General features: G+C 40.0%; 1 protein-coding gene across 2 annotated transcripts in view; it reads right to left on the reverse strand.

Annotated features, from left to right (window-relative positions):
- The window catches only part of FUNDC1 (FUN14 domain containing 1), a 13,791-nt gene extending 13,371 nt beyond the window's left edge, over positions 1 to 420 (reverse strand). The window contains exon 1 of one of the 2 annotated variants that reach the window (XR_003255150.1): positions 155 to 420. Coding sequence is in view for 1 of the 2 variants with exons in the window: in XM_026075457.1 (XP_025931242.1) it covers positions 155 to 185 (31 nt within the window). In the remaining variant the exon portion in view is untranslated. The remainder of the gene's footprint in view (positions 1 to 154) is intronic. The other variant, XM_026075457.1, reaches the window with a different exon arrangement.
- Between the last annotated feature and the right edge of the window lie 13,684 nt (positions 421 to 14,104).

A 14,104-nucleotide genomic window follows, 5' to 3' on the forward strand; every position in this document is an offset into this window, starting at 1 on the left:
ACGGACCGCGGCGCGGGAGCGGGATGCGGGCGAGGCTGCCCCCGCGCCCCGAGGAGGTGAGGGGCAGTCGCCGTGCCTCCTCCGCTTCCCCCTACGGGGAAAGGAGGGGGCGCGTCGCCTCAGACGCGCCCGAGCCCACACAGAGCTCACTGACCTGAGGCGATGCGGGGCCGCCGCGCCGCCATGTTTGCTGGTGTTGACAGCGGAGCCGGGCCTGGAGCCGCGCCGCTCCGCCCCCAGACGGCCGCTCTGCGCAGCCAACGGCAGCTCCGCTCTATGCTCTCCCCCAGCCGCGGTGCCGCCCCCTCTGCGGCCGCGAAGTGACAGGGCGCATGCGCCCGCCATCCTTCCCCCTCCCCTGCCGGGAGCGCGAAGAGAGGCTGGGGACTCTCCCCGAGCCGGCAGCGAGGCGGGTGGGGTGTGGGTGACGTCATGGGGTAGCGTGAGTTCCCCTCCCAGCGCCCCGGAGGATTGTGGGCGTTGTAGTTCTGCGGGGGCGGCGGGCGAGGGGGAGGCGCGGGGGAGGGCGGCCATTTGGGCATGGAGCCTGCCGGCGGTGGTGCGTCCCGGGGGACAGCCCTCACTGGGGGCCGGTGCCTTGGAGCTTGGTTTCCCTGCTTCCTCATCTTGCCAGTGCGCAGTTGCGTTGTACCCCTTCCTCCCTTTCCCCGTTTTTTAAAAATGGTGAGGTGGGTTTGACTCCATGGGGGAGGGGGGTAGTGATAATCCCGGCCTGGGGCTGTTGCGTTCAATTGTTCTTGTGGCCCTAGACAGCGAGCCAACCCAGTGCGGTAGGGTCTTGGCACCTCTGCAGTCCTTTATTTGTTGCTTTGACTAATAAATGAACCTAATATGGCAAATCGAAACCCAACCTTAGTGTCGTTTTTTTGGTGTTACTAGGTTTGCAGGCATTATCCCAAGGGCAGCATGACCCAGGAAGAAATAAGGCTAAAAGCAAGAGGCCTGCTGCAATAGTTAATTTTCTGTGATGCTGGCCCAGTTAATTAATGGCTCGGTTTTCTTGCTTATATAATGGAAATAAATCAGACACATTCACCTTGGTGATATGTTTAAGGCTGCAGATAACCAGTCTACGTAGTCTTAGAGCAATTTTTACAGTGGATTAGAAATAAAGTAACAGCAATAACCATTACTTTACAACTGGCCACGTACAGCTTTAGAGTTCTGTATGCAACATAGGCTTTTCAAAATATTTAGAGACAGTGACTGTATTGTGCTGTCATTGGCGCTGAGTAGCCCATAAAAAACAGTAACCAGAAAAGAAAACAAAATGCAGGTCCTCTTAAAGAGCAAAGCTTAAAATAAATGTGAGACATGAAACATTTTAAAAAATGAAATTCAGTATCCCTTGACCTCAGTTTATTCCACCCTTCAGTGCAAAGGTGGAGGCTATTGGTGTTGCTCTTTTGAGCTAAAAGACACACAATATTATTTTACTGCTTTCATTTTGTTTTTATTGTATGCAGTTCTGTGCAGTCTTTATACTCATAGTGCAGAGGTAGATGACATAGTGAGTATACCTTCAGGAGCTTTGTGACAGTATGAACATCAAGAAAGCAAGAGAGTTCAAGTATTACAAATAATAAAATAAAATTGGAAAATGATTATTTTAAAATGTTTATAGTCTCTCATTTGGACTGTCATGCTGCCAATACACAAGGCATTTTTTTCAGAAGGGGCAATTATAATGAAAAAAAMCACACTTTCCCATGTCACAGAGCTCTTCTTGTAGAGTGAGGCATATCTCTCAAAATGAGAACAAAGCATTTAAAATTCTAATTAACCCATTGATTACACCAGCCTTAGCAGACATGCAGCATTCTCTACATGCAGCTACTTCTTAAATCAGCCGTGAGATTGAAGTTAGCATAGGAGATAGTGGCTTGCTTAGTAACTGATTTTTATTACCAATATTGGACATATTGATAATCAGGTGATAGCATGCCAGACACAGCTAGATGGTATAGTTTTACTTGAATTCATAAGAACCCACAAACAGAAGTAAAAAAAAAAAAAATCAAAGCTCCCCTGACTAAAAAGTGTGACTCAGTCGCTCAGTTCTCAAAACAAAAAGCCACAAAATGCCATTTGGTAGATGGGGGAACCATACATTCCAATTAAGATTTTCAATAAATCTGTCTCTGTATAGAACACAAATATCTCTAACAACTTACTCTGACAATCATCTAATATCTTTGGACTTTTCATGTTTAAGCCTACAAATCTTTTTTAGCATTCATTTACCCATCAGTCATGAAAAGCTTGTTGACTTTTATTCCTACGTGAATTAAAACCTTTTTTCTAACATTAGCAGGTTGTTGAAAGAAAAGAGTGTGGAGTATGTTATGTGGTCCTTATAATTAGCAATAGAAAGAGGCATGCCAACATCTAACAAAGCTGCCTTCCTGTGTCTTACCAAGAAGCCCAGACTAGACACAAGGCAACCCAGTTAAGTCTTCCACAGTATCCCTTAGAAAATGTTCATGTTGTCTAGATATTTCAGATCTTCCTGATTCTTGTCAGTCTGGATTTATGCCTAAGTGTATGCATGCAAGATGTGGTTCCTATAGCAGATATTCTCCAGGTAATGAAAAGGGAGAAGGTGCTTAGACTAATACAGTTAGATCTGTTGGCTAGCCATTTTCGGTTTCACAACTGTTGGTGCAGTTGCAAACCCTATAGCAGTTCGTAGGGCCAGCTTTCAGTGGCTCCATTTCTCTCTCTCAGAGAGATCCCAGAGGATAATTTTTTACTAGCATTTGCTCGTTTGCCTGAGTATGTCCCTGTGGAGTTCCTGCAACCTTTGCTTCTCTTCTTGTTCAGTGTGTAGGTGAGGCTGTTAGAAGAGATAACAAAGAGAAAGGATTTTCAGTATGGTCATTATAGCCAGCTTTAAACCTTGGTTTATAACTCAGTCAGTGCTTTGAAATTTGTTATCCATTACTTGACAGAGACAATCTTAAGTCTGTGCCAGAATTCCAAATCAGATGTCAGTAAGGTACAGGAGGCAACCAGAAGATTGTACTTGGATCAGATTTGCCTACTAATTGAGATGCATTTCTACTTTCTCTTGCTCAAATTCTTAATACAAGGTTTTCCTGTTTTTAAATGATCACGTAGCAGCAGTTCTCAGATGACTTTCCTGATGTCTGTACGATTACATTCATTTCCCTTCAGAATGGAGGATTTATATGATCAATACTTTTTTAAGATCACTATTAGAAACTGCAATATGTTCCACACACAACTTCTGTTTGCATCCACTTGGAGACTGAAACTAGTCTAGAAGGCAGTGGCTTGTTTGGTCAATGGAATTTGTCCTAAGTATTGACATAACTTCTGATATGTGTATTGACAAACTGAGGCATACTGAATTTGGTCTGAGGAATAGGTGTTGTGTTGTTAGATTGATTCTCTCTGCATCTCATACACAATTAGCTCATACTGCTACTCTAAACCTAATGCCACTGTCATGAGGTTCATATGATTTTGGGGCTCACTCTCCTCATTGGTACAAACAGCTACATCTTCACTGTTCTCTCAGCGTATTGCTGAGATGATGCAAAAATAAAAAACAAGTGATCCCCCAAACCTTCAAACACCCATCTGACTCCAATCCTAACAGCTCCTTTGTGTTGCTGACCAGACCTCCAAGTTGGCACCTTGGGACATATATGCTTGAGATTTTAACCACCTTGTGTGGTTAATTATAAAAAACTATAGGCGACACACACTGCAGTCTGGGAGCCATCTTCACCAGGCCATATTTGTAAATGAAAAACTCACTCTCAGTAGATGTAACCTAGTAAATACAGTTTGAATAACCTGACAGTAAACATTGGAAGGAGTGGTTTGTTCCTTTCCAAAAACCTGACTGGATTTGCTGCTATTCAAAGCTTGATAGACCAGCAAATGGCAGATAAATGTCTTCTCAGTTATGGGAGTGAATTCAAGTCCTAAGTTCTGTGAGTTCCTGGCTGAGGGCTGTTGGGAGGACAGCAGCAGACTTTGACTCAAGAAGCTTGTTGCTCTTCTGCAACATCCTCCAAATTGTTTTTGGAGCAGGAGTGAAAGCTCCCATCAGGAGTTATACCAGCTCCTTCTTGTTTGGAAGAGAGGTACTAAAAACCAAAAACCAACCTGTGATACACTAGGAAGATGTTAAATGGAAGATCTGCCTCCCTGTACCAACTATGCTGGATATCTTTCTCTCTTGTGCCAACCCCACTGCCACTTTTCATGGCTTATTTGTAATGATAGTCTTCAACCTTCCTTTGTTGCTTTTCTTAACTTTGTAAAATATTATTTAACAATGAGAAATTTTTTGTTTTGTGATCATCGTGTAAATTCTGATGTTCCATTTTGTGGTTCCCCTGATTCTGTAACAATTTATTTCATTTTAATTTAAATATGTTTATTCAAATGAAATTTCTACTAGATCCTGCAATCTAGATTCTACAATTCATGTAGAAGGAGAGGAGGAAGGGGAGGAGAAAGGGATGTTTATTGTCTAGATTAACCAGCAATAGTTTAAATACTGTCCTGCTGAAGGATGACACAAATATGTACAAAAAGTGAAACCTTAATTTAGTGTGCTGTGAGAGGTTTTTAAACTGATAAGAACCAAATGTATCTCCAAAGCAACATGCACAAGATCTGCATTTTAATTATTAAACAAAAGCAATGATTAGTGGCAGGTAAGGCTGTAGCAGGGTACATTCCCACGACCCTAGCCCTGAAAAGTAAGGAAATTAAAAAAAAAGTTAAGGGGAAAGATCGATCTTTCCACTTTCATGTTATTTACAGCATTGTTAATAAAGCAAGCTGATTATCCTTTAAGCTTTTGATCTCATCTCTGATCTGTTATTAGATTTGTACTCTAACACAAAGCCATAACCATGACTTCATGCTATTCTATAACTTCTGTCAATGCATTTGGACTGTCTGTATCTCATACATGTAGGAAATGCTGAGATCATGACTAGAGGGAATCTAAATTTTACCATAGAGCATGACTGGTGAAGTTGAGCTAGTTACTGCTTTAGGGTATCTCTGGGAGGTAACTAATACTTAAATGGTAGGAGTGGACTGTAGAGGCAGATGACTGCTGTGACTCGTGAAGGTTAATCTTGCAGAGTCAAAATCCTTAATAAAGATTGGAGTGTTGAGCTAAATTTGAGGCTTCCTGTGATAACCTGGGCAAATAAGGGAGCAGGGGGAAACTGAACCGTCTCCAGAAAGTCAAAAGGCACAGAAAGGATACCTCTACTGCGACCTGGGTCTCAACAAGGCACACTTGTCACATTCTTGTTTAAATATGTGTGTGTTTAATAAAATATTTTTCTCTTATATATAGATGCAAAGTGTTTTTTTCTTGCTATTTTAATAAAGGGTTCTGTTAAGCTTGTGCTCTTAATTTGTAGTTTTATATTGAGTAAAATTAAAAGGTTTTTTAACTTTCTGGAGGTAAACTTTGGTCTGCTGTTTATTGATATTATGAAATTTAAGAAAAGGGCACTGACTGTAGTATTATATTATTTTAGAGAAATTATTCAAGCAGCTATTAGCTCTGATCATGCATATAGTTATTTATTTTATCTTTTTTTTTTTGTCCTTCAACGACAAATATTGATTCCCTCATTAGGTCTTTTAAGTATTCAGTAGCTACCTAGCGTTGTCACTTGAGTACTCAGATAAACCCAATGAGCAGTGTAGGAACATGGATTAATAGAGGACCTTTCTGGCAATCTGTTTTGCAAAGAAAATTTAAGGGGTTACATTTTTAGAGAAGCTATGATGATAAATCAAACCACACATATCACTTACATAGTTAACAGATGTTCCTATTATGTTTCTGTAGTGTAAGTGCACATAAACAATTCAGAGAAAAATAAAACTGTTTTGTATAGCTTGTTAAACAGCTAACAGTAATAGCATAATAGCTGGGCAGGGCAGATATAGAAACTGTACACAATGGATAATTTGAAGACCCTCCAGAAACACCATCTGAGAGGCAAAGAACCCAAAGAATTTCAGAATTTTCTGTTCTTGAAGCACTGGGCCAGCAAAAGGTTAAAAATCCTAAACTGAAGGGAAATGTGGTAATAATGTTCCTTTTTTTTGTAAAAATGAAAAACAATACAGAACTCTAATGAGTAAACACTAGACAATATACAAAGAGAAAAGATAATTCATATGAGTCATTGCTGCCAAGAAAAAACCTTTAATCAGATACAACTCTGCTAGTCACAGTGAATATTCACTGAAACACCTGGCTGCTCACACCTCACCTCAAGCTTATGCAGACCTTTTCTAAAGCTTCTTATGTGGCTCCTATTTTTGGCTGAAATAAAACTAAATAAACTTCCTCCAGATAACTGAAAACATGTACATGCCAACACAGTCAAACTTGAGACTCCCAGAGTACAGGACTGCTGCCAACTGCCCCATTCCCTGTAGCTGTGTCTCCTTCCTATATGCAGATTTCAAAATAACATTTTTCTGGCCAGAAGACTAGTGTACTTTTACAGTCCTGAGATTAGGAGAACTGGATTTGTTTTTTAAGGGTAATTTTCTTGCAGAGATTGAGGCCCCTGGCAACTGGGGAGCCAGACTGACAAATCAGAGATGCATTCCCTATTATACTCATATACAGTAACGGTACTTTAACAACAAGACTTTTCTTAACATCACAAAAGAAATGTCAAATACATAAAATTAAAACAATTTCTTTATAACACATTACTTCTTGAGAAATTCCCCAAAGGATCAGACTGCCACTTAGTTACCTTTCAAAGCTCAATAATAATTAAGTATATTATATCACAGTATTGTTTCCAGTAACAGTGTTAATTTTTTCAGGTTTTAAATACTCAAATCTTGATTTCTGATCTAAAAAGTAACACATACCAACAAAAAAAAGCGCTATTGCTTCTGATAAAACTGTTTAAAGCTGGATACTGTTTATCTTTTTCCCTTGCTTTTCATTAATGTGTGTTTCAGTGGAAATATTCCACCCACCATGACTCATCAACACCGTTCATCTTCAGGACTTATGGTCTCTTCAAGGACTTGACATGGGATTTTGCAGAAACAAGGAGAGTGAGAGTTGTGCCCTGTAAATGAGACCAAGCACAGCTACTCTGTGCTTTCAGTARATGGTGGGACAGAGGCAGTGCTGCCTGCTGAAGCTACTTGGGACGTATTTGGGAGTTAAACTTCTGTAGCAACAGCAATGTTGAGTTTGATTAAACCTGAAAATGGCATGGCTGGTGATTAGAGAAGGAAACCTAGTTTCTTGTCCTGTCATTAACTCATGGCATGACAACAAACAAGGCACTCAGGCTCTATCTACACAGGTTTTTTTGCCATACATTTCCCAGCACTTCTGCCATCTGCCCAGTTCTACAGACTACAACAATGGTGAGAACATTATTTAGCAAGAGCTCCAGGCAAGCCATCAGTGTTTTGATGATGTTTTCAATCAGTCTAGTCTATAGTTAACCAGAGGAAGATGACAAGCTTGAGAGATTTGCTTGGTCCATTTTCAAAGTGGAATCAAAATTGCTATGTGGAGTTTTCTAGTTTATTTTTCTATTCACACAACATATATGTACTTGGAAGAGAGCAAACAAAAACAGTAGACCTACACACAGGCAGAAACCTTCTTTGGTAGAAACTGCAAGTTTATCCTCTGATACTGGGGATACACACAAACTCTGTGTATTTGCCAGGCTGAAAACCTCATTTTGAATGAGGAGCTTGTTTACTCTCTCTTTTTCTCACACACTTCAGGTTTGGCTGAAGTTTCTATGGGGAGCTGTATGGAAGCCATGCTGGCCACTGCTGGCAGCCAAACATCTTATTAGCGCTCAGCCCCAGGGAGAAGTACCTGTGCTGTGAGGACATAGATCATGCAGTAGGACAGATCTGTTTGTCATCTGACAGAGCAAATGGTTTTGCACAAGCAGCTGTTGGCCGTGGTCGCCAGGCTATGCATAAAAGAGGCAGTAAGCAGAGAGACAGACTTCACCATCCAAAGGAGAAGGGGAGTCTTTCCAAGCTCTGTAAAGTGCCCAGCAGATGCTCAAAATGGTGAGAATATTGAAGCTATGAAAATGTATAGGCATTTTGTGCATATGTGTGTGTGTGTTTGTCTATATTACCTGTGTGAGGTAAGATCAAGAGTGACTTATGGTTGGAAACCTTCCTGTGTCCATTTACCTCAACTGTCATATCCCTAAAGAAGAGGTCATTTTTAGGACTGCCTCCAACATGGGGCTCCCAGACAGTGTGGGTGCTTATGTTGCCAGGGTATTTTTGGTGTCAGTGTTAAGCTCCAGAGGCCTAGATAGGCATGCTTTGGGGCTCCACTTCTTTGAAAATGACACTAACTAGATAATGTGCACCACAGAGCTATGCCAAGCTGGCTAGAGCCAGAGAAAAGTGACAGGGGCCCATGAATCTCAAAATAATTAAAACCTATGTGCAGCAGTGTCTAGCAGAGGGAACTACACCAGGGATGCACATCACCCACTTAAGACACTATCATGATCAGCCTTGCTGTYGGAATACATTTTTTAAACCTTTGTCTCCTATTTGCTCCATGCAGTCACCTTGTCTACATTGGGGAGCCACTCTGGGGCTCCTGCTGCAGCTGTCAGGGATGGTGCTGAGCACAAATAATTAAGTACAAATAATGGAAGCTCCTGTTCAGCTGGGATCTCACCCTGGAGTTACCTCCAAGGAAGCGAAACCAGGAAGGATGTTCTGATAGTGATCACTAGTGTAGACATGCTTTATCTTTTCTTGTTTACTCCTGATGTATCACTGAAGTTAAAGAGTAAACTAGTGAGAATCCAACAGTGGATCAATAAGATGGGCATCTGTAGTACAATATTATTGAAATACAACTTTGCAGCATAATAGCTGTAAAATTTGCTCTACAATGTTCAGTGGTATTCATGTTTTTTGGTACAAACCAATTATTTGTATTTTGCATATTTTATGTGTATTCTATAACCCATAGGYAGTTTCTGAATTTAATTTGCGATTTTTTTTTTGATTGATCAGGACCAGTAAGTAATCTTTAGAAAATCTGTTTGTTCTGTTTGTTCCTGTCTTCTTCCTAAATGTGTTTGATGAGTGGGTGATTTGTTTGTGCTGTCATTACGAAAACCATATGTTAATGTGGTCTTACGGAGGAGTGTTTTTATTATTTTAAGAGTTCAACTAAGGATGTTTCCAAAGGAGTCTTAATTGCTCTTCTAAGTACAAAGGCTGAACAATGACTGGGTTACAAATAATGCCAAAAATCTGTTCAGTTCAGTCTAATTATTTCAAAGACTAAAATCTGTTTTTCAAAAGTGTCTTCTTTCCACAGTCTGAATTTCTTAACACACTAAGAAAATTATGTTTACTCAAGTTCTCTCTGGAATTATATTTCAAGTGCCTAGAACTAGGGAAAGTATCCACATTTTCATGTAAATGTCAGCTTACCCCAAAATCTTAAGGCTCTTTGCTATTCATGTCAAATGCATTGCACCACAGCGTAACGTATCAGTTAGAACTGATCCTGTACACACTTTTGAACATGAGTAATTTACCTCAGTGAAAAGGCTTTCTGAGAAAAGTGTCTCTGGTCACATTCTTGCAGTCACCTAGGTGTGTGTGTATTAATCAAACCAGTGCTGCGTTTTGTGGTGGATATTTGTGATGTCCACGAATATTGAAGCCAGCAAAGTTTGAAGTGGACTAAGATTTTTCACTTGTGCTCCATTTGGCTCCTCTCCATTAAGGGCCTAGGACCAGTCTCTTAGCTGCCAATGTAGTGAAACATATGCTTTACAGCATTTGGTTAAAAGGGTTGGTTTTAAGTCAAATTCCAGTGCTTTTTCTCTCTTGCGATGAGCTCAGTGTAAGACCCCATGCAGAATAACTGTGGAGTACACGGGRGGCTTTCGTGATCCTTTCCATGGCTGTGGTCAGAACTGGAGGGGATTTTCTGCTTGGGGATGAGCAGCTGCACTGATGCCAGCTGGGGAGTGTTTGTGGAGCTTAGGTTTGGCATTGTAGGTGCGCAGGACACAACTGCTTTAGGTTAGGTTTTGACACAGATGGCATCAATTTACTCCAGAAATACGAGAGACCCATTGACATCTGTGGGACTACATGCAATGTAAGGAATGCACAATGAGTGTAATGGTGACAGAGTTGGTCCCTAAACTGGCTGGTCTCTAAAGGACTGAATATTATGCTGGCAGAAGGAAAATCACTGAAAGTGCTTCGCTGCTCAATAAACCTGCTAAAGAGGGAGTACGTGGTAGAGATTCAGCAATATATTTTATATAAAAAATATTAGATAGACACTATTCTTCTGTGCTGCAGAGGTAAAGAAAATGAAGACGAAAAGAGGAAAATAGCTGTGCACCTGGCCAATGCCTTGAAAAGGACAGACTTTTCAGAATAATTTTCAGAAAAAAAGAATTTCAAACATCCCTGTTGCAAAGCCTCCTACAGAGTCTTTGCAAAGAACCTTTTAGAGGAGAACTTTAAACAAAGCAGTGCAATAGCGTGGCAACATTTTGTGAACAGCAATATTGCAAATAAATGCTACACACTTATATCTGCATGTTAGCCAAAATAAGGTACTAATGAAGCTGCTGTCATATTGGTTGTGATTAGAAATGGACAGGGTAAAAAATAAAGTAGAAAATAATAATTCTGCAGTGAGAGACAACATAGTGTCATACTAGTGTCATACTAATGCACTTTGAAAGCAGTTATATATAAAATAACTTGTTTATATTTTATATAAAACATATTTTATATAAAATGTCATATTATAAATAATTCATAAAATAAATATGTGTGTTTATATATTGTGTGTATATATATATAATCTCTATATATGTAAAACCTACATAATTAGATTATAGGTGAAATGAACAATTAATTTTTCTCCATAATCCAGCAAGAGTATAGAGGAAGTTGGTCTAATAGTCAAAGCCTGGGATTTGGGTTCAGGTCCTATTTTGTCTCAGACCTCCTATACGATGTTAGGTGAGAGTCTCTATGCCCTATCTGCAAGGTATCTCACAAAGAAGTTAAGAGGATAAATAATTTAAAGAATGAAAAATTCAGGTCCGTAGTGATCAGGACTAGCTAGATATGTTAGATGGGCCAAATAATACTAATGTGTAATTTTTTTCTGAAAGATTCTTATAAAAGGTGATTTCATGCTYCCTGTTCCCTGGCCTTCACAAATATCCATTGCTGATTTTTGACCTTTGGGATTTCATATAATCTTAGAAMAAGCTTTTAAAAGTGATGTGAGTCAATAATCCATTGATGTTGACTGAGGAAATGGGTAGTTGTAACCCCAGTTTTGCATTCGTATTGACAAAAGTTCTTTACAGTCATGAGCAATAGACTTAAAAATGAGTTAGGCMGTGTTAGGATATCCTCACACTATCACCACAGGGCACTGTGGACATCTAACTAGAAACATGTCTTCAGAGGACCAAAGTCCAATGTCTAAATTCTCTGTATCATCACTGAAGATAAGAGGTGCTCCCAGGGAGATGAGTCAGGGTACCCTGGACATAGCTCCACAAGGCTGTGCTTTCAGCAGGGAAGCCAGCCTACGTGGTCTCTGCCCCTCTGGAGCAGCAGCTTGCTCCAGACCCTTCACTGGGGTTTCCTGCCCCCTCCCTCATAAACCAACACTTTCACAGCCTGGACTCTTCCAATGTACTCTCCCTGGTTTGCAAGTCAAAACCAACCCAAATTACTCTTCTTCATAAACTATGCTGAAGAACACTCCTTTTTTCTTTTTTTTTTTAAGAGTACAATGAATAATAGAGTCCCTTGAGTTTATCCTGAACCTAATAACAAATAAATGTCCTATGGAGACTGTATGTTACAAACACAAGGACAGGCAGAGATGGAGTCTGAAGTGGGGGCTGAAAAGCTATGACAAGTTCAGAGGACAGAGGAGAACATTTGTGATACTCTGTGGTGCTAATAAGGGGCAACAGTCCCTTTCTTTACCAAACCTGCACCTGGGGTGAATCAGAGCCCTGGCTTTGGTTAGCTCCATGCATTCAAATAAACAGTCCCCCTTACCTGGCTAATATGCAGGACTTAGGTATTGATTCGCAAATGAGGCCATTTTCTAATGAGGCTGAAGAGTAGTTTAGTGACATTTTCCTGGAAGCTACAGCTATATGATTCTAGTGATTGTGGTTCTACTGAAATCAAGGGGAATTCTGCCATGAACCAAAAAGAGACCAGATTTTTATTCTTACCACTTTCTATGCAAGCTCCCTAATACTACTCAGGTAGAGATCTCCTCCTGCAAGTAAGGGGCAAGTTCTCTCTTTTTTTTCACCAGGCCAATTTTACATCCCTTCCTTATTTGGCTTGGTATGATATACTTTCAGTGCTGGCTCCAGATGCACAAAATATTGAAGTGATTACAATGTTGTTTTTTATATTTGTTAATCAAATCAAATCACAGAAAAGTCTCCCTTAGTTGGCTGTGTCATAGCAAAAAGACAAGCAACCAAAAAACCTCCCAATGTTAAGTTTGTTGCAGGATATTTTCCTGTTGAATATTCTGAATGTTTTCTTTCTGTGTTGTACTAGCAAGCACAGCCAATTGGAGACATTGCTGAGCATTGTTAGTCTAAAGCACTGGATCACTCCCTTGTCAAAACTAAGTTGCATTTCCTGCAGACTATGCTTCCAGTCTGAAAAGCAGGGATTGTAACAATTTTGGTATAAAGCTATCCCTAAGTCTGCTGCATGACACTCTGTGTCCATTTTTGATGGAAGCCAGGATGATGGACAGGATGGTGGCCTCTCCAAAGCTGAATTGCAACTAAACCCTAGGGCAAACCTTTATTTAAGCTTCTATATGGAAATTTACCCACTAGTTTTCTTTGGGGGGGGGAAAAAAATCTAAATATTGGTCTGGCCTGAAAATTGCTGTGCCTACTCTAAAAGCAAAGGGAAAGTAATTCTGCAAAGCTACAAGAAAAAAAAAATTTAATTCACAAATCATTTTCCTAATTTAAATTGTTAATTTTTATCTAACATTTTCCTTACTCCAAAAACACATTGGATCCAGTTACATTTCCTTTGAAAATCATAAAGTGACCATAACTGAAAGTCAATAAAAAGAACTAAATATATATATATAATTAATATATATATACATATATATATATTCTTTTCCTCTTTGTGCCTGTCCATGCCTCCTCARATGTCCAAGGAGCAGGATTGGATGCTACTGTTGCAAGAATTTGGGGACAGGAGCAAATGGTGCAAGGCTCCATCAGGCAGTCTATTTTGGCATAGAAAGGATATTTCAGAAGGAAGAACTTCTTAGCTAGGGCTGTATGCAGATGGGTTGTGACTCTGGTGAAATACTTGGCACGAGCTTGAGCTAACTGAACAAGCAGCAGATAAAGCCCTCCAACTGTGCTTGCTCTATGCAATTACATACCTGCACCAAATGGATTAAAAAGCCCTGAAATGCACAAGATAATAAAGGGAAAAGAAAATATGCACCTACAGTCAGTGTTACAGAGAAGGTAGCAGTTGCTAAGGATTCTTTGGGCTAAGGCAAGATTGGAACATATCAGGAGACTGAAGAACATAACCTATTTATCAAGGAGAATAATTTTAAGACACATCTGAGATTTTGGTTTCTTGTCACTGGCAAGAAGATAATATCCAACTGTCCCTGTAGTGTCTGTTTTGAAGGAAAGGAGAGAAAAGCAAGTTTCTCCTTAGCTCAGAAACAGAGGAAATGCCATTATAGTCCACAGAGGCACAAGTATACATAAAACTGATAAAATCTGTTAATATTCTGACACTAAATGGTCTTACACCTTGCTCTGTCACTTATAAATGTGCAAAGCAGATAGGAAATGCTTCCAAATCATCATGGTAGTGTTTATCCATTCTTTGCAAAGTTGCATGTGGCTACAGATTATGCAGGACAGAGGAGATAGGGCCTGCTATTAGCAGGATCCATTCATTGCCCTGTAATGAATTTTTATTAGTTTATAATGAA

Source organism: Apteryx rowi, unplaced genomic scaffold, assembly GCF_003343035.1.
Source record: "Apteryx rowi isolate R43461 unplaced genomic scaffold, aptRow1 scaffold_404, whole genome shotgun sequence".
In the NCBI taxonomy this organism is placed as follows: Eukaryota; Metazoa; Chordata; class Aves; order Apterygiformes; family Apterygidae; genus Apteryx; species Apteryx rowi.